Raw genomic sequence first — 21,957 nt, forward strand, 5'->3', positions numbered from 1 at the left:
ATACAAACAGATGGAGAGATATACCACGTCCTTGGATTGGAAGAATCAACGTTATGAAAATGACTATACTACCCAAAGCAATCTACAGATTCAATGCAATCCCTATCAAATTACCAATGGCATTTTTCACAGAACTAGAACAAAAAAATTCACAATCTGTATGGAAACACAAAAGACCCCGAAGAGTCAAAGCAATGTTGAGAAAGAAAAACAGAACTGGAGGAATCAGGCTCCTGGACTTCAGACTACACTACAGAGCTACAGTAATCAAGACAGTATGGTACTGGAACAAGAACACAAATATAGATCAATGGAACAGGATAGAAAGTCAGAGATAAACCCACGCACATATGGTCACCTTATCTTTAATAAAGGAGGAAGAATACACAATGGATAAAAGACAGCTCTTCAATTGTGGTGCTGTGAAAACTGGACAGCTAGATGTAAAAGAATGAGATTAGAACACTCCCTAACACCATACACAAAAATAAACTCAAAATGGATTAAAGACCTAAATGTAAGGCCAGACACTATAAAACTCTTAGAGGAAAACACAGGCAGAACACTCTATGACATAAATCACAGCAAGATCCTTTCTGACCCACCTCCTAGAGAAATGGAAAAAAAAAAACAAAAATAAATAAATGGGACCTAATGAAACTTAAAAGCTTTGGCACAGCAAAGGAAACCATCAACAAGATGAAAAGACAACCCTCAGAATGGAAGAAAATATTTACAAATGAAGCAACTGACAAAGGATTAATCTCCAAAATATACAAGCAGCTCATGCAGCTCAATATAAAAAAAAAACAACAAAACCCAATCCAAAAATGGGCAGAAGACCTAAATAGACATTTCTCCAAAGATATAGAAATTGCCAACAAACACATGAAAGGATGCTCAATATCACTAATCATTAGAGAAATGCAAATCAAAACTGCAGTGAGGTATCACCTCACACCAGTCAGAATGGCCATCATCAAAAAATCTACACACAATAAATGCTGGAGAGGGTGTGGAGAAAAGGGAACCCTCTTGCACTGTTGGTGGGAATGTAAATTGATACAGCCACTATGGAGAACAGTATGGAGGTTCCTTGAAAAACTAAAAATAGAATGACCACACGACCCAGCAATCCCACTACTGGGCATATACCCTGAGAAAACCATAATTTAAAAAGAGTCATATACCACAATATTCACTGCAGCTCTATTTACAATAGCCAGGACATGGAAACAACCTAAGTGTCCATCAACAGATGAATGGATAAAGAAGATGTGGCACATATATACAATGGAATGTTACTCAGCCATAAAAAGAAATGCAATTGAGTTATTTATAGTGAGGTGGATGGACCTAGAGTCTGTCATACAGAGTGAAGTACGTCAGAAAGAGAGAAACAAATACTGTATGCTAACACATATATATGGAATCTAAAAGAAAGAAAAAGGTTGGGAAGAACCTAGGGGCAGGACAGGAATAAAGCCACAGACATAGAGAATGGACTAGAGGACACGGGGAGGGGGAAGGGTAAGCTGGGACGAATTGAAAGAGTGGCATGGACATATATACACTACCAAATGTAAAATAGATAGCTAGTGGGAAGCAGCCACATAGCACAGGGAGAGCAGCCTGGTGCTTTCTGACCACCTAGAGGGGTGGGATAGTGAGAATGGGAGGGAGACGCAAGAGGGAGGGGATATGGGGATATATGTATACGTATAGCTGATTCACTTTGTTATACAGCAGAAACTAACACAACATTTTAAAGCAATTATTCTCCAATAAAGATGTTAAAAAAAAAAAAAGAAGAGAATATATTTGTAATTTTTAAACTTTCTAGGCCAGAAATCATGCATTCCAGTTCTTTAATATACTTTATACCAGTGGTCCTGAACCTTTTGGGCACCAAGGACTGGTTTCATGGAAGAAAATTTTTCCATGGCCGGGCACTGGGAGGGGAGAAAGGTTTAAGCGGTAACGCGAGCGATGGGGAGTGGCAGATGAAGCTTCGCTCGTTCACCTGCAGCTCACCTTTTGCTGTGCGGCCCGGTTCCTAACAGGCCTTGCACCGGTACCAGTCCGCGGCCCAGTGGTCGGGGGCCCCTGCTTTACACTATCTACATCTAATACTATATATAGTGAATGTCCCATAAATGGTTATTAACATTCCCCTGACACTCCCTCTTTATTTCCAAAATTTAAAAAAAATTGACTGATTTAGAGATTATTTTAAAAATTATTTAATTTTCATCCTACTTGAAAACTTAGCCATAATTCAGTGGAAGCAGTCCTCAATTCTATATCTGTTAAAAAATTAGAGGTGTATTACACACATCCCAAACACATCACAGGCATTTTTATTTAGAACTCTACTTGTGACAATAATACCTTATATTTACATGGCACTGAAGAGTTTCACTTCTCCTAAAATATACTATTTATTCCTTCACCCCAGACTTGTAACATGGGCGAAGAGGATGCTACCATCCCGATTTTAGGATGAAGAAATCAAGCCTCTGAGAAGTATAATGAGTAACCCAAGGTCAAAGAACAGGCGGGTATTCCAGAAGACGAGGGAAAGCCAGTTATTTTTAAACTCACCAGCATATTCAGAAGCTCTGTGGAATTCTGTTTCACATATATCTTTCTAATATTATACATTACCATCCTATCAGTGGAAGAATTTCATTTAAATAAAGGAATCCCCAAAGCTAGCCAATTTCTCTGAATCTTAACATCCTGTCTTTAGGAGAACTTAATTTCAATAAAGGAATTCCAAAAGTTCCTTAACTTCTCTGATCCTTAGTTTCTCTGTAAAACAGGGAAAGCAACACCTACTTTATAATGTTGTTGTGAACAGATATAGGTATGGCTATAGATATGTATACCATATATAGATGTACAGCATGGAACACAGTATTTTGTAAATATCATTTTATCTCTCTATTCCAAATCTCTTTAAGGGTAGGAACTGAAACACCGTTTATTTTTTAAACTCTCCAAGACCCCTAGCACATAGCCAGCTGAATGAGAAATTAGAATCATATGCTCTCAATTCCTTCCCTAAAAGGTTACACTTATCAAGTTTTCTACAATGTTGAATATGCTATACACACTACAACATTTTAGCTGTTTTTAATGTCAGGCATTGTTAAAGAAAAGGTTGAATTTCGGATAGCTAAGTGTTTGTGGCACAGAAGAACATAATACGTAAGGGGAATATAGAAAAGGAACAACAAATGTTCAGACTGGGCTCACAGAGCTTTAAATGCCTTGTATAAAGACATGGGTTTTTAAGTTTACAAAAGCAATTCAAAGCTGTTAAGACAATGGGATTTCTAGAAATAGAAAGTCTTTGTTGATCCACAGGTCAAGTAAAGTGCAAGTAGAAGGAAAGCTTTCTGTTTGGCTCTGCAGTGCTCAGCAGCGGGCTTCTGACCCCCACATGGCGCAGGCAGCCTCCCTCTTGTTCTGCTGAGAAGTGACTCACATTCCACAAGCCGGGGCATTAACGCAAGCTTTTGGCTGACACAGTCGCCTTTGTATACTCCCCGAGGAAGATGGGGAGGAACCTACAAGGTTGTTGAGGGAAGAGGGTAGGATGGAGAGAGCAGGCCAGGCAAGCACGGAATATTTGCAGATGCCTCTGCACTTGCCAAGTCAAAGAGAAATACAGAGAATTTAGGCTGGTGCCAACCTGAACAGTCAGCAGTGCAAAGCACCAGACGTAGGAAGAGTCACAGCCTATTCTTCTGTGGTTCTATAAAGGGCTAATAGACAACTGGCAGGTCATCAGGCAAGCAGCAAATTCATTATTTTATTCCACAGATATTTTTTGAGTGTCTCCTAGTGTCAGGCTTCATACTAAGTACCACATAATCAGCGACAAAGAAGACAAAGCATCAGCCCTACAAGATGGTTCCTGAAATAGGGACCTGAGATAAAATATGCAGGGAAATACCACACACTATACCCCAATCATGGAAATTCCAAAGCACATTAATTACTATCTTAAGATCCCTGAAACAAAGAAATCCATTTCCCTCTATTTAACTGTGTTCCCAATGTGTTTACCCAGGGAAACATTTTCTTACGTATCATCTTTTCACACCAGCTGATACGTCTCAGAATATACTTTAAGATATGGTGTTCTTCATTTGCCAAACAGAAAGATAGGAAAAAAAAAATATTTTTATTTGCTGCATGTTGATAAAAAGCCAGTCTTTGAGCTGTAGATTTATTAATAATTGGCTCATTTGATGATAAATTCTCAATGATTAGAGATGGGTTGGAAGATTCTTCTACTTGCCATTTAATACAGTACTGTGCACAGAGAGGTGTTTAAGACATTGGAAAAGAGGGTATGGAAAAAAGCGAACCCTCCTACACTGCTGGTGGGAATGTAAATTAGTGTAGCCACTATGGAGAACAGTATGGAGGTTCCTTAAAAAACTAAAAATAGAACTACCATATGACCCAGCAATCCCACTCCTGGGCATATATATGGAGAAAACCATAATTCAAAAAGATACATGCACCCCAATCTTCATTGCAGCACTATTTACAGTAGCCAAGACATGGAAACAACTTAAATGCCCATCGACAGAGGAATGGATAAAGACGATTCCAGTATACAATGGAATATTACACAGCCATAAACAAGAATGAAATAATGCCATTTGTAGCAATATGGGTGAAACTAGAGATTATCATATTAAGCGAAGTAAGTCAGACAAATATCATGTGATACCACTTATATGTGGTATCTAAAAAAAATGATACAAACGAACTTATTTACAAAACAGAAATAGACTCACAGACATAGAAAACAAACTTATGGTTACCAAAGGGGGTAAGGGGGGTCGGAGGTGGGGAATAGATAAATTAGGAGTTTGGGATTAACATATATACATTACTATATATAAAATAAACAACAAGGACCTACTGTATAGCACAGGGAACTATATTCAATATCTTGTAATAACTTATAATGGAAAAGAATCTGAAGAAGAATATGTGTGTATGTGTAACTGAATCACTTTGCTGTATGCCTGAAACTAAGACAACATTGTAAATTAACTATACTTCAATTTAAAAAATGGTTAAAAATAGACACTGGAGAATGTTTGAGAGGGCTGGTTTCATCACCTGCCTTCTCAATGATTAATTTAGTTGGTATGGCTGGCAAGGCAGGTGGCTACATTCTCTCTCACCGTGTTGTGCATTCCTTGGGTAACCTTCCAATAAAGGCACACTGCACTATGTCAAATGAATCTGCTCTAATCTATTCTGGCTTTCTTGACAGAACCATGATGCCAATCATCAAAATATATTTAAAGGTTATTAATCAACAATTCTGAAAGACCTGCTTCAGAAATTAGATAACCCCTTTCTCAGTTAAATGGACAAACTTTCCATGGGAATCATAAATTCTGTCATTTCACATATATGGGATACAAAAGCTCTTTCTCAAGAACACTGTACTCAAGGATTGTACCTAAAAGATTTCCTCAAAAAATCTACAGGTGTATATATATTCCACAACTTTCTATAAACATTTTAGATTTGGTGGGTTTTTTTTGACAAGGGGATGGGATGCTCTTTGATTTTACTTTTCTTCAATTTTTTATACAGTCCAGTCTATTAATTTTTTAATGGATTTTTTTGACTTGAATAATATATATACGTATTTTAATACAGCAGGTTCTTATCAGTCATCAATTTTATATACATCAATGTATATATGTCAATCCCAATTGCCCAATTTTCATCACACCACCACCACCACCCCACGCCCCTTTCCCCCCATGGTGTCCATACGTTTGTTCTCTATATCTGTGTCTCAATTTCTGCCCTGCAAACCGGTTCATCTGTACCATTTTTCTAGGTTCCACATAGATGTGTTAATATACGATATTTGTTTTTCTCTTTCTGACTTACTTCACTCTGTATGACAGTCTCTAGATGCATCCACGTCTCAACAAATGACTCAATTTCCTTCCTTTATATGGCTGAGTAGTATTCCACTGTACATATGTACCACATCTTCTTTATCCATTTGTCTGTCAATGGGCATTTAGCTTGCTTCCATGACCTTGCTATTGTAAAGAGTGCTGCAATGAACACTGGGGTGCATGTGCCTTTTTTTTTTTTTTTTTTTTGCAGTACACGGTCCTCTCACTGCTGTGGCCTCTCCCGTTGCAGAGCACAGGGTCCGGACGCACAGGCTCAGCAGCCATGGCTAACGGGCCCAGCTGCTCCGCGGCATGTGGGATCTTCCCGGACCGGGGCACGAACCCGTGTCCCCTGCGTCGGCAGGCAGACTCTCAACCACTGCACCACCAGGGAAGCCCCATGTGCCTTTTTGAATTATGGTTTTCTCTGGGTATATGCCCAGTAGTGTGATTGCTGGATCATATGGTAATGCTATTTTTAGATTTTTAAGGAACCTCCATACTGTTCTCCATAGTGGCTGTATCAATTTAAATTCCCACCAACAGTGCGAGAGGATTCCCTTTTTTCCACACCCTCTCCAGCATTAGTTGTTTGTAGATTTTCTGATGATACCCGTTCTAACTGGTGTGAGGTGATACCTCACTGTAGTTTTGATTTGCATTTCTCTAATAATTAGTGATGTTGAGCAGCATTTTGTGCTTCTTGGCCATCTGTATATCTTCTTTGGAGAAATGTATGTTTAGGACTTCTGCCCATTTTTGGATTGGTTTTTTTTTTTTTAATATTGAGCTGCATGAGCTGTTTATATATTTTGGAGATTAATCCTTTGTCTGTTGATTCATTTGCAAATATTTTCTCCCATTCTGAGGGTTGTCTTTTTGTCCTGTTTATGGTTTCCTTTGCTGTGCAAAAGCTTTTAAGTTTCATTAGGTCCCATTTGTTTATTTTTGTTTTTATTTCCATTAATCTAGGAGGTGGATCAAAAAAGATCTTGCTGTGTTTTATGTCAAAGAGTGTTCTTCCTGTTTTCCTCTAAGAGTTTTACAGTGTCCGGTCTTACATTTAGGTCTCGAATCCATTTTGAGTATACTTTTGTGTATGGTGTTAGGGAGTGTTCTAATTTTATTCTTTTAAACATAGCTGTCCAGTTTTCCCAACACCACTTATTGAAGAGACTGTCTTTTCTCCATTGTATGTCCTTGCCTCCTGTGTCATAGATTAGTTGACCATAGGTGTGTGTGTGGGTTTATCTCTGGGCTTTCTATCTTGTTCCATTGATCTATGTTTCTGTTTCTGTGGCAGTACCATATTGTCTTGATTACTGTAGCTTTATAGTACAGTCTGAAGTCAGGGAGTCTGATTCCTCCAGCTCCATTTTTTTCCCTCAAGACTGCTTTGGCTATTCGGGATCTTTTGTGTCTCCATACAAATTTTAAGATTATTTGTTCTAGTTCTGTAAAAAATGCCATTGGTAATTTGATAGGGATTGCATTGAATCTGTAGATTGCTTTGGGTAGTATAGTCATTTTCACAATATTGATTCTTCCAATCCAAGAACATGGTATATCTCTCCACCTGTTGGTATCATCTTTAATTTCTTTCATTAGTGTCTTATAGTTTTCTGCATACAGGTCTTTTGTCTCCCTAGGTACATTTATTCCTAGGTATTTTATTCTTTTTGTTGCAATGGTAAATGGGAGTGTTTCCTTAATTTCTCTATCAGATTTCTCAACATTAGTGTATAGGAATGCAAGAGATTTCTATGCAATAATTTTGTATCCTGCAACTTTACCAAAATCATTGATTAGCTCTAGTAGTTTTCTATGTATAGTATCATGTCATCTGCAAACAGTGACAGTTTTACTTCTTCTTTTCCAATTTGTATTCCTTTTATTTCTGTTTCTTCTCTGATTGCTGTGGCTAGGACTTCCAAAACTATGTTGAGTAACAGTGGTGAGAGTGGACATCCTTGTCTTCTTCCTGATCTTAGAGGAAATGCTTTCAGTTTTTCACCATTGAGAGTGATGTTTGCTGTGGGTTTGTCGCATATGGCCTTTATTATGTTGAGGTAGGTTTCTCTAGGCCCACTTTCTGGAGAGTTTTTATCATAAATGGGTGTTGAATTTGTCAAAAGCATTTTCTGCATCTATTGAGATGATCATATGGTTTTTATTCTTCAGTTTGTTAATATGGTGCATCACATTGATTGATTTGCGTATATTGAAGAATCCTTGCATTCCTGGGATAAATCCCACTTGGTCATGGTGTATGATCCTTTTAATGTGTTGTTGGATTCTGTTTGCTAGTATTTTGTTGAGGATTTTTGCATCTATATTCATCAGTGATATTGGTCTGTAATTTTCTTTTTTTGTAGTATTTTGTCTGGTTTTAGTATCAGTGTGATGGTGACCTCATAGAATGAGCTTGGGACTGTTCCTTCCTTTGCAATTTTCTGGAAGAGTTTGAGAAGGATGGGTGTTAGCTCTTTTCTAAATGTTTGATAGAATTCGCCTGTGAAGCCATCTGGTCCTGGACTTTTGTTTGTTGGAAGATTTTTTATCACAGTTTCAATTTCATTGCTTGTGATTTGTCTGCTCATATTTTCTATTTCTTCCTTGTTCAGTCTTGGAAGGTATTCCCTTTGTAAGAATTTGTCCATTTCTTCCAGGTTGTCCATTGTATTGGCATAGAGCTGCTTGTAGTAGTCTCTTAGGATGCTTTGTATTTCTGTGTGGTCTGTTGTAACTTCTCCTACTTCATTTCTAATTTTATTGATTTGAGTTCTCTCTATCTTTTTCTTGCTGAGTCTGGCTAATGGTTTATCCATTTTATTTATCTTCTCAAAGAACCAGCTTTTAGTTTTATTGATCTTTGCTATTCTTTTCTTTGTTTCTATTTCATTTATTTCTTCTCTGATCTTTACGATTTCTTTCCTTCTGCTAACTTTGGATTTTGTTTGTTCTTCTTTCTCTGGTTCCTTTAGGTGTGAGGTTAGATTGTTTATTCCAGATTTTTCTTGTTTTTGAGGTAGGCTTGAATAGCTATAAATTTCCCTCTTAGAACTGCTTTTGCTGCATCCCATAGGTTTTGGATCGTCATGTTTTCATTGCCATTTGTCTCTATGTATTTTTTGATTTCCTCTTTGATTATTCAGTGATCTCTTGGTTATTTAGTAATGTATTGTTTAGCCTCCATGTGTTTGTGTTTTTTAAGTTTTTTTCCCTGTAATTCATTTCTAATCTCATAGCATTGTGGTCAGAAAGATGCTTGATATGATTTCAATTTTCTTAAATTTACTGAGGTTTGATTTGTGACCCAAGATGTGATCCTGGAGAATGTTCTGTGTGTACGTAAGAAGAACGTGTAACCCGTTGTTTTTGGATGGAATGTCCTATAAATAACAATTAAATCTATCTGGTCTATTGCATCATTTAACGCTTCTGTTTCCTTATTTATTTTCATTTTGGGTGATCTGCCCATTGGTGTTAGTGAGGTGTTCAAATTCCCCACTATTATTGTGTTACTGTTGATTTCCTTTTTTATAGCTGTTAGCAGTTGCCTTATGTATTGAGGTGCTCCTATGTTGGGTGCATATATATTTATAAGTGTTATATCTTCTTCTTGGATTGATCCCTTGATCATTATGTAGTGTCCTTCCTTGTCTCTTGTAACATTCTTTATTTTAAAGTCTATTTTATCTGATATGAGTATTGCTACTCCAGCTTTCTTTTGATTTCCATTTGCTTGGAATATCTTTTACCATCCCCTCACTTTCAGTCTGAATGTGTCCCTAGGTCTGAAGTGGGTCTCTCGTAGACAGCATATATATGCATCTTGTTCTTGTAACCATTCAGCAAGCCTGTGTCTTTTGGTTGGAGCATTTAATCCATTCATGTTTAGGGTAATTATCAATATGTATGCTTCTATTACCATTTTCTTAATTGTTTGGGGTTTGTTTTTGTAGGTCCTTTTCTTCTCTTGTGTTTCCCACTTAGAGAAGTTCCTTTAGCATTTGTTGTAGAGCTGGTTTGGTGGTGCTAAATTCTCTTAGCTTTTGCTTGTCTGTAAAATTTTTGATTTCTCCATCGAATCTGAATGAGATCCTTGCCAGTTAGAGTAATCTTGGTTGTAGGTTCTTCCCTTTCATCACTTTAAGTATATCATGCCACTCCCTTCCGGCTTGTAGAGTTTCTGCTGAGAAATCAGCTGTTAACCTTATGGGAATTCCCTTGCATGTTATTTGTTGTTTTTCCCTTGCTGCTTTTAATATATTTTCTTTGTCTTTAATTTTTGCCAATTTGATTACTATGTGTCTCGGCATGTTTCTCCTTGGGTTTATCCTGTATGGGACTCTCTGCACTTCCTGGACTTGGGTGGCTCTATTTCCTTTCCCATGTTAGAGAAGTTTTCGACTAAAATCTCTTCAAATATTTTCTGTGGTCCTTTCTCTCTCTCTTCTCCTTCTGGGATCCTTATAATGTGAATGCTGTTGCATTTAATGTTGTCCCAGAGGTCTGTTAGGCTGTCTTCATTTCTTTTCATTCTTTTTTCTTTATTCTGTTCCACAGCAGTGAATGCCACCATTCTGTCTTCCAGGTCACTTATCCGTTCTTCTGCCTCAGTTACTCTGCTATTGATTCCTTCTAGTGTAGTTTTCATTTCAGTTATTGTATTGTTCATCTCTGTTCGTTTGTTCTTTAATTTCCAGGTCTTTGTTAAACATTTCTTGCATCTTCTCGATCTTTGCCTCCTTTCTTTTTCCGAGGTCCTGGATCATCTTCACTATCATTATTCTGAATTCTTTTTCTGGAAGGTTGCCTATCTCCACTTCATTTAGGTGTTTTTCTGGGGTTTTATCTTGTTCCTTCGTCTGGTACATAGCCCTCTGCCTTTTCATCTTGTCTATGTTTCTGTGAATGTGGTTTTTGTTCCACAGGCTGCAGGATTGTAGTTCTTCTTGCTTCTGCTTACATTTGTTTTTAATTTTGTCATATGTGGATTAGTGTGATTTATTGCTGTATCAGAGAAAAATGACAATAATAATTTTTGAAAAGATAGGATTTTGTATTCTCGTATCTGAGTTTATCTTATTTTTAGATCTGTTGGTAAGTTCATGTTTTTAAAGACTCTTCTCTCTAAGCCTATGAGGCTGATACTTAATCTTATTATTTTTAAAATGAAAGTGCCTTTAAAAAAAATAAATTTATTTATTTATTTTTGGCTGCTTTTGGTCTTTGTTGTGGTGCATGGGCTTCTCATTGTGGTGGCGTGTCTTGTTGCAGAGCACAGGCTCTAGGTGCGTGGGCTCCGTAGTTGTTGCTCACGGGCTCTAGAGTGCAGGCTCAGTAGTTGTGGCACATGTGCTTAGTTGCTCCAAGGCATGTGGGATCTTCCCGGATCAGGGCTTGAACCCGTGTGCCCTGCATTAGCAATCGGATTATTAACCACTGCCACACCAGGGAAGTCCTGAAACAGACATTGTTAATACAGTTGGGTACATATAAAAATAGTTTTCCCATGGAAGCAACTTAAATGTCCACTGACAGATGAATGGATAAAGAAGATGTGGAATACACACACACACACACACACACACACACACACACACACACACACACACAGTGGAATACTACTCAGCCATAAAATAAGGAAATAATGCCATTTGCAGCAACATGGATGGACCGAGAGGTTATCACACTAAGTGAAGTAAGTCAGACAGAAAGACAAATACCATATGATAACCCTTATATGTGGAATCTAAAATATGATACAAATGAACTTATTTACAAAACAGAAACAGACTCACAGACGTAGCAAACAAACTTATGGTTACAAAGGGGAAAGGGGGTGTGGGGAAGGGATATATCAGGAGTCTGGTATTAGCTGATACAAAGTACTATGTATAAAATCTATAAATAACAAGGTCCTACTGTGTAGCACAGGGAACTACATTAAATATCCTGTAATAAGCCATAATGGAAAAGAATATGTATACATATATATTATATACATAATCTGAAAAAAATGTATGTGTATATATATAACTAAGAATATATGTGTGTGTATATGTCTATGTGTATATATCTATCTATATCTGAATCAGTTTGCTGTACACCAGAAAGTAACACAACATTGTAAATCAACTACAGTTCAATAAAAATGTAGTCTGCCAATCTTGAGGAGGTTTGAATGGTATATTTTTTCTCTTCATGACAACTTTATTACTCTTAAAATATATCCAATAAACTAATGTGAAATTGAGAATTTGAGTTCTTCAAATCCCCCACCGCATTGTTTATCAGCCTTGCACACTGGAGGATGCATACTGGACAGGCCAAAGAAGGTGCAGCCTCCCCTACAGTTGAGGAACTTCATCCTTACAGTTTCCTAGGCCAAAAACCTTGGAATCACCCTTGACTTCACCTTTACCTCTAATCACTTAGAAAGTCCTACTGTCCCTAGAGTCAACATACTATATTTCATCGATTTTGAGAGCAACGACCTTTCACGTGTTTACATATATAAAATCAGAATGTGCCTCACAATAAATAGCGTTTATATTCTCTCTCGCAGAGGTAGTAATCCTGTCATCGTTTTCTTTGCCTGCAGAGGTGCCAACCTCCAAACAGGCAATACATCAAACTTGCAAAATGGGTGTCAGCAGCTTGGGAGAAGATGCCAAGACAATAGTTCAACACAGTATTTAATCTCTTGAAATCCAATGGCTGTGGCACTTGTAGGGAGAGGAGGAATCAGAGGCATGTAACATTGTTTTTTTATATATATGTGTATAACTGAGTCACTTTGCTGTACAGCAGAGATTGGCACAACGTTGTAAATCAACTATACTTCAATAAAAAAAAGAAAAGAAGTGCTTAACAACGTTCCCAGAGTGGGAGCCCAAAGCAGGCTACATCTACATAATTGCAAACCTGAATCAAGAACCCAATATCAAGACTTCTGCTTCCTGTCAAGATGAAGGGACAGGGCCTAGGCTTAATCTCCTACCCAAAACAATCAAAAAGTCAGAAAAAATTATATGAAAGGTGGGCTTTTAAGATGATAGATATAAAGCAAAGAAGGACAGTCATTCCTGAGATTCAGGAAACATGAGATGAACCCTAATATTGCCTCAGTCTTCTGCCTTGAAAGACCTCCTAGGCCATCCATGAAAGTGGGAACTTGGATAGAGCCCAGCGGATTGCCTGAGTTGAGGAGACAAAGGTAAGGGTCCAGAGATCAGAGTGACTAGAGTTTGAAGGACCGGTTATTTCTCTGTGTCCAGAGAGGACAGAAGGACACAGAGACAACTCTGGAGATTTAAGAGTATTCCCTTTAGGTGTCTAGCAGCACCAACATACTCATCAGTACATGTATGTGAAAAACCAATATGAGGTCAGGAAAAGAACCACACAGACAGGGTCGCACAAAATAGAACCCACACATATAGGACTGAGAATAGTATTTTATCCAGCAGCTAGGCTGGAAAATTTAATAATTCATGGGACACTGTGTACTTGGAAGGGTCTTGTCTCAGCAGCAGGGCACATTTATCACTAATCCAAACATGGCTTAGTCCACTCCTTCTTCTGATCTCCCTGTGCTATGTGGCTGCTTCCCACTAGCTATCTATTTTACATTTGGTAGTGTATATATGTCCATGCCACTCTCTCACTTCGTCCCAGCTTACCCTTCCCCCTTCCCCATCCTCCAGTCCATTCTCTGCATCTGTACCTTTATTCCTGTCCTGCCCCTAGGTTCTTCAGAACTTTTTTTTTTTTTTTTAGATTCCATATATATGTGTTAGCATACAGTATTTGTTTTTCTCTTTCTGACTTACTTCACTCTGTATGACAGACTCTAGGTCCATCGCCTCACTACAAATAACTCAATTTCATTTCTTTTTATGGCTGAGTAATATTCCATTGTATATACGTGCCACATCTTCTTTATCCATTCATCTGTCGATGGACACTTAGGTTGCTTCCATGTCCTGGCTATTGTAAATAGAGCTGCAATGAACATTGTGGTACATGACTCTTTTTGAATTATGGTTTTCTCAGCGTATATGCCCAGTAGTGGGATTGCTGGGTCATATGGTAGTTCTATGTGTAGTTTTTTAAGGAACCTCCATACTGTTCTCCATAGTGGCTGTATCAATTTACATTCCCACCAAGAGTGCCAGAGGGTTCCCTTTTCTCCACACCCTCTCCAGCATTTATTGTGTGTAGATTTTTTGATGATGGCCATTCTGACTGGTGTGAGGTGATACCTCATTGCAGTTTTGATTTGCATTTCTCTAATGATTAGTGATGTTGAGCATTCTTTCATGTGTTTGTTGGCAATCTGTATATCTTCTTCGGAGAAATGTCTATTTCGGTCTTCTGCCCATTTTTGGATTTGGTTGTTTGTTTTTTTGATATTGAGCTGCTTGAGCTGCTTGTATATTTTGGAGGCTAATCCTTTGTCAGTTGCTTTGTTTGCAAATATTTTCTCCCATTCTGAGGGTTGTCTTTTCATCTTGTTGATGGTTTCCTTTGCTGTGCAAAAGCTTTTAAGTTTCACTAGATCTCATTTGTTTATTTTTGTTTTTATTTCCATTTCTCTAGGAGGTGGGTCAAAAAGGATCTTGCTGTGATTTATGTCATAGAGTGTTCTGCCTGTGTTTTCCTCTAAGAGTTTTATAGTGTCTGGCCTTACATTTAGGTCTTTAATCCATTTTGAGTTTATTTTTGTTATGGTGTTAGGGAGTGTTCTAATTTCATTCTTTTACATATAGATGTCCAGTTTTCCCAGCACCACTTACTGGGCATATACCCTGAGAAAGCCATAATTCAAAAAGAGTCATGCACCACAATGTTCATTGCAGCTCTATTTACAATAGCCAGGACATGGAAGCAACCTAAGTGTCCCTTGACAGATGAATGGATAAAGAAGATGTGGCCCATATATATAATGGAATATTACTCAGCCATAAAAAGACACCAAATTGAGTTATTTGTAGTGAGGTGGATGGACCTAGAGTCTGTCATACAGAGTGAAGTAAGTCAGAAAGAGAGAAACAAATACCGTATGCTAACACATATATATATGGAATCTAAAAAAAAAAAGGTTCTGAAGAACCTAGGGGCAGGACAGAAATAAAGATGCAGATGCAGAGAATGGACTTGAGGACAGGGGGAGGGGGAAGGGTAAGCTGGGATGAAGTGAGAGAGTGGCATGGACATATATACACTACCAAATGTAAAATAGATAGCTAGTGGGAAGCAGTCCCATAGCATTGGAAGATCAGCTCGGTGCTTTGTGTCTACTTAGAGGGGTGGGATAGGCAGAATGGGAGGGACATGCAAGAGGGAGGAGATATGGGGATATATGTATACATATAGCTGATTCACTTTGTTATAAAGCAGAAACTAACACACTATTGCAAAGCAATTATACTCCAATAACAATGTTAAAAAAATAAAAACTAAAGTAGATCTTTTAATAACTACCAAGTAAAATCCCTGAGTGGTTAGAAGGCATTGTGTCATAATTTCTTAATTTCAGTGGAGGCTTTTTTTCTTATTGGTGCATAAAATAATGTCACATCTTTCAATCAATGATGTCTTGGACTCAAAGAAATGCATTATACACAGAATGGGATACACTACCATGGTCCAAATCTTCCTCATTCTTGGTCTGGCTTCTTGACTGCTTTTCTTATTTCCACAGTTAGACTCACGATAGTCTATTCTCAACAGAGCATATAGAGTGATACTCTTAAAAAATGAATCAAATGAAGTCATTCCTCTGCTGTGACTTCTCACCTCATTCAGACTAAAAGCCAAAATCCTTACAAAATCGTACAGTATCTGTGCCATTCTTCACCCCACCTCACAGTCTTCTGACCTTCATCACTTCTTCTAGTCTTCTTTAAACTCACTTTACTTCAGTCACTTTAAGAAAAATGTCAAGCATGCATCTACCTCAGGACCTTTGCACTTGCTTATCTCTCTGCCTGGAATTTTCTTTCCCCTATCTTGTGCATGGTACCCTACCTGTATCTCCCTCAGATCCTTGCTCAAATGCCATCTTATCAGTGAGTCTTTTCTTTGTAACCTATTTAAAATTGCAATCCCCTCCAACACCTTTGGCTGGCAGCTCATCTCTATCTCTGGTTCTTTTCCCTCCCTTTCCTTTTTCCCATGATTCCTACCACCCCATGACACATATATACTTTGTTTATTTGTTTCGTCCTTTTGTCTGTCCCTAACACCAGTATGAAAGTCCCATAAGAAAAATGGATTTTTGTCTGTTTTGCTCTTTCCTGTGTTTCCAGCACCTAAAACAGTTCCTCAGCACATAGCAGGTACCCAAGAAATATTTGTTGTTGAACAAATGAACAAGTGTCTTGTGAATATAGCCTGAGGTCAGGTGCAAGGTGGAAATTTCTTTAGAGTTTTGGGCTTTCTTTAAAAACATTCATATGTTATGTGTTTTATTATAAACAGCCTTTACCTCAAAATCTTTGAGCCAGAATGATAAACCTGGAATACGTTTACCCATAGCCATTATAAGTCAGCACAAGCACAGTCTGAGAAGGAAAGCTAGGTATCAGAAGCTTCACTTTATCTTGATATAAATTAGTTTAGCCCTTGACACTCAAGGAAGAGAGAGGGAGAGCTTTTGGATACCCAGGCATTTTCAAAACACGCAGCTACATTTGAGAAGTTTGCAAAGCTGGAGACATCAGATTGCTACCATATAGGCTGACTCTGGGTCTAAGTATATTCTGAGTATACTTGGAGAATACATAATATGGTACAAGCCAATAACATGTGTGAGAAAATGAGCCTTTCATTTAAAAAATCAAAAGTAAGTCAATGTAAGCTAAATCTGATTCTTTTCTTCATCGTCTTGGGGAAGTAGAACAAAGTGACCAGGAGAAACGGAAAGGCTGAACGCTCTCAGTGGACAGTCTTTTCCTTCAAAAGGGGGCAGGAGTGCCTAGGTCCAGCTCTATTTCTGTTTTCTGCATTTGTATTAGGCAATAATAATGTCTCTTAATACAAAGATGGCTTCTTTTTTATTCACCAGCAAATGGCACCCATTTGCTATGTCTCTCCTACTTCTCCTTTTCCTCGGGCACTTTCCACCACAGTCTTTCTCCACTCTCCTATTTTTTCTTTGTTCCCACGAGGCTTGATAACATAAGGGAAAAACTTGAACGTAAGTTCAGAAGAAAATGAGTTCAATGTGGGGAGTATGAATATAAGCGCATGTGGCTGGCTTCTAGTGCTTTTTGGCGGAGAGCAGGGGAGAGAGCTGGCAGAACTCCTCCAGGCCTGCACGGGTGGAAAGCTGCTCACCTGGCTCATACACTGGGCCCCGCAGAGCAGCCTAATCTTTCCTGCCTGTGGGTCACCTCACAGTCTGTAAATGCAGGGCGGAAGGTTCTTCTGGGGGTGGAGAAAACATAAGTGAGGCATCCTGTTCAGCATCTGCTATAGATTGTGGTGAGATGCGTGCATATGCTGGGCTTTACTGATATAAATCATTTTGTCATGAGGCATCGTCAGTGCTAAGGTAAATGAATCAATCGCCTTGTGTCATTACGGATCATCATCGGGTTGTGTATTATGAGATCTACCCACTGTTGGTTTGAATAGAGCACTTTTCATGGAGGTATCTATCTGCAGACCTAGAGACTGACTTATGGCTCTCAGTTTGCTTTAGTTTCTTCTTTCAGAGCTTCTCTGCCTTTGTTCCAGTGATTCAGGCCCCAGAGGACCCAGATAACCCTTTAAACAGGAGGGTAAGAGGAATATCTATCTGAGCAGAGTGTTTGGGCTTTTCTATGAGGACAGCAAGGCAGGGGACGTGAGAGGGAATAAACGAAGGAATCTCACCATGAAAACATGCCCCAACGAGCTGCCATACAGCAGTCACTGCACGAATGCCAGTCATCTCTTTTTGTGCCTAACAGAAGTCCCTAGATTCCTAGATAATGAACACTGACTCAATTATGTGGCACAAATGATTAGAATGACCTCGACTCTTCAGTATTCCTTAAAGAGCTCTATAAAAGTGACCTTTCGTTTTTATTTTTTTAAATAAATATTATAGGGCTTTAATAGAGTCTACACTGAAAAAAAATCACGTAGTGACCTTTTAAATGTAACTTTTTTTTCCCCAAATATCCTGCCATGACTTCAGAGATTTACAGAAGAATTATGCCTCTATCCTCCTCTAGTTTTCATCTTCTAAATTGTTTAATTTTTCATCTAATAGGGAAAGCTACCAATGCATAACCACAGGAAAAAAAAAAAATCTCACCTGAATGTACTACATCAATGTCTAACTTACCTCACCCTTCATCATTCTCTCTGCTCGGGTTTTTTTTTTTTTTTCGCTTTTCTTCAGAATAACATTTTTTACTGCCTGCAGGCGTGGTAGAATGGGGAGAGTTCCCTACGCTGGCAGCTCCGATGTTTCACGTGTTTAAATGTTCCTAGTCTTTCTTCCTGCCTCCTCTTCTTCCCCAGAGCTTCATCCTTTTGGCGAGCTGCCTTTTCCTGACTACTCAGAATAGTTCCAGCAAACAGTGCCTTTTCTTCTTGACCTACAAGTCCATTTAAAGCCATAAACCCCCCATATGTCAAGTGTTTTCCTCCAGCTAGTCAACCAGTAAAGAGGACAATACCACAGTCAATAAAGACATTCATTCTCATTTCCCAAGCCAGGGTAGACATGTTCAAAGAGGTCCTCATTAAGGACCTATTGGAGCATTCTGGATAAAGGCAAAATTGAGATATTATGCCAAACAAGGTCAAATTATTCTAAAAAAATGCACGGCCTTGACTACGAGGGTTGTTTTATTTCTATCTGCATTTGCTGCAGTGCCTAGAACAGTGATTGTCACAGAGAAGCGTGGATGGTAAAATGGTCTGGATTCCTGGGTGACTCTGTTGTTGGGTCAGGTATCCTGAGAACATATACCACCTACCCTAGCAGAACCCAGCTGGGTAGATATTTGAAGTACCTTGCCTAATCCATGTAACTGCTTTACAAATATCCCGCCACGGAAACAGTCCGCGGGGTTTGGGACAGTCCAGAGGAACAAATGAGTGCTTAAGCTCTGGAATCAGACTCTGGGCTGACATCTTGGCTCTGACATAGTTGTATAACTCTGAGCAAGCCACATAATCTGTCTAAGCCTCAGTTATCTCATTCATAACATGGGGATAAACAGTACCTTGCTATAAGGTTGTTCTAAGGATTAAGTGAGATGATCATGTAAAGTTCCCGGCATGTACACGTATAGCAGGCACACATTTATTCAGCTGCTATAGAGAGATTAGGGCACAACAGTCAATACATGGCTTCACGTAATCACTGCCCAATATTAATTCTGGAGAAACCTGTGATCAGCACTGACCAAAGGTCACCTTGTAAACGAAGACCACGTGATTTCACCGTGGTAGGAGAGCATTCGTTCTCATCTTCCCTCTCTCTGCTATTCCACCAGACTAAGTATCAGTTAGGGGTCGGGACGCAGTTCGTCCTCACACTGGGCAGCAAAGCTCACGCTTGCACAGAGAGTGTATCTAGATCCAAGTCTAGTTCCCTCCTAACGTGCCTCAAAAGCAAAGGTTTCTTCCTTGGGGTTGCAGCAGGTGACCTGACTTGTCTCACCCAAACGAATCCACAAAACAGGAACATAAATCTCTTCCCACAGTATTTTCAGATCTGTCTTCATTTTGATGGAGGTGTTATTCCCTAGTTGCAAGCCAGGGAGAAGGCCCAGAAATTGCCCCATCTCTGGAGTGTCTTACGTTTGGTTGCAGAGAGCTGGGATTTATACTGCCCTCGGACCAGCCTGCAGGTGGACCCATCTCCATTGCAGACGCCACAGTTATCTTCCTTGATGGTGCTTCCCAGCTGGTGATCGCAGCCAACAATCTAAGAAGAAAGAGAGATGTGTAATTCAACCAGGCGCCTACTGATATGGGGGGATCCATGGTGAGCTCCATCAGCACCAAATCATCCTCCTATCATCCTTGAGAAGGCTAAGACATGCTTTCCATGACAGGGACTGAATTCAGCTGGAATCTGAATCAGGCTAAGAAGGAAAAAATGTAGCGTGGATAAAGACATTTTCATAGTCCAAATATACTGAAATATACAAAGAGAAAGAAAGATGGGAGGGAGGGGGGAAGGAGGAGAAGGTGAGGGAGGGAGGAAGATCCTGAACTATTAACATAATGGAACTTTAATTCAAAAATAATTCCCAATGTCAATAATTATGCTTCACCCAAATCACAAAAAATACAACTGTGAGATAACTGTAGCAGGAAAAATTTTATGAATAATCTCTATGTTCTATATGTTCCTTAGAATGTAAGATGCATAAGGGTGGGGGTTTGTATTTTGGATTCATTGATGTATTCCAAGCAACTAGAACAGTGCTTGGAAAATTGTAGGACTTCAACAAATATTTGCTGGGACTTCCCTGGTGGTCCAATGGTTAAGACTCTGTGCTTCCCCTGCAGGGGGCATGGGTTGCATCCCTGGTCCGGGAAATAAGATCCCACATGCCATGCAGCACAGCCCAATTAGCCAACAGACAAAAACAAGGTTAGCGTGCATGTGTGTGGTGGAAGAGAGGATTGACACAGAGGGCAGCAGAGATAGCCAACAGTGAGTGCCTGCTACTGACTGGCCCTGTCCTGTACCAGGCACAAGACACACATCTCATTCATTCTCAAGACAATCATGGAGGTCATGAAGCTTGCCCAGGGCACTTAGCTAATAAGTAGCCGAGTTCTAAATACATCTAACAAAACATTTGTGCTCCATCCAAATCGGGCTTAACAAAATCACAAGCCTTCATCAGTTATGTGGGCAAACTCATTTGTATTCCTAATCTTTTCTTTCCAACGTTCAAGTTAAAAAAAAAAAGCAAATCCAAACTAAATCAGGTTGTACCTCTATAGTTCTAGTGAAATCTAATATCAAAAGACTTATTCTACTCTCAAACTACTTCAACTACTGTCTTTGACAAAATAAAATGAGACGTGTAGTGACATTTGAAGGGGCTTATCTTCACAATGTCCCCACAATCCATCCTGTCTTTCAAAAGGTTGTTAACATGAACTCCTTTGAGGCTGGATTTTCATTTTTTGCAAACTTCAACTAATAATTGCAAACACATGTTTAGGCAAAAGTATGAAAAATACAACTGTTTACTATTGTGTTATGTATGTGCTATATTTTTAAAATGTGGTAACATGTACCTCTCCCCTAAAAGCACACAGGCATCTTTAAAAATACGTAACAAAACAACAACTCTTTCAGCAGCTGTACTTGTTTTAAAATGTAAAGATGTCAGGAAAACATAGTGCCCAAATCTTAAGTGGAGAGTGAAGGGGGGTTGGTTCCACCTCTGGGCGTTCACTGTGGTCAAGCTGCAATCGGTCTCAATATGTTCAGAAGTTACAGTGAGGCCACTTCAGAATTCACGTCAGCTTTGTCCATGCAGAGCCCAGCATGTGCTGGCTTCTTTGATGTCCTTCTCTATAACTGCAGTGAAATTATTTCCAAAATTCTTATCTGTAGATGAACCCACACATGAGCTGAGCAACTCTGCATTCATTCTTATATTCCAAGCACAGTGTGAAATGCAGTGATTGAATCCAACCATGACTGAAGTCCTGTTATGAGCCAGGCACTCTTCTAGGAGCAATCCAGTGAGTTCTAGTACATATGGGTCCACCCTCATGGGACTTAGAGTCTAGTGGTGGAGGCAGATATTACTCAAATCATCACACACATGCAGAATGAAAATTAGATGAAAGCTATAAAACACAGATATGGGGTACTCTGAGAGCTTAAAGTATGGGTAGATCTGTTTAGAAGGGCCACAGAAGATTTTCCTGAAGAGGAGTCTTTTGAGCTGAATTCTGAATGAGGAGTCAGACTGAACTAGATGAAAGGGAGGTGTTGCCGTGAGGCTTA

General features: G+C 39.0%; 1 protein-coding gene across 3 annotated transcripts in view; it reads right to left on the bottom strand.

The window, feature by feature from the left end:
• Positions 1-21,957, bottom strand: part of ADAMTSL1 (ADAMTS like 1) — a 1,025,773-nt gene that overhangs the window by 300,101 nt on the left and 703,715 nt on the right. For all 3 annotated transcript variants that reach the window (XM_049711047.1, XM_049711046.1, XM_004276108.3), the window contains one exon: positions 19,776-19,902. In XM_049711047.1, coding sequence (XP_049567004.1) covers positions 19,776-19,902 — 127 coding nt within the window. The remainder of the gene's footprint in view (positions 1-19,775; positions 19,903-21,957) is intronic.

Source organism: Orcinus orca, chromosome 6 (assembly GCF_937001465.1).
Source record: "Orcinus orca chromosome 6, mOrcOrc1.1, whole genome shotgun sequence".
Taxonomy (NCBI): Eukaryota; Metazoa; Chordata; class Mammalia; order Artiodactyla; family Delphinidae; genus Orcinus; species Orcinus orca.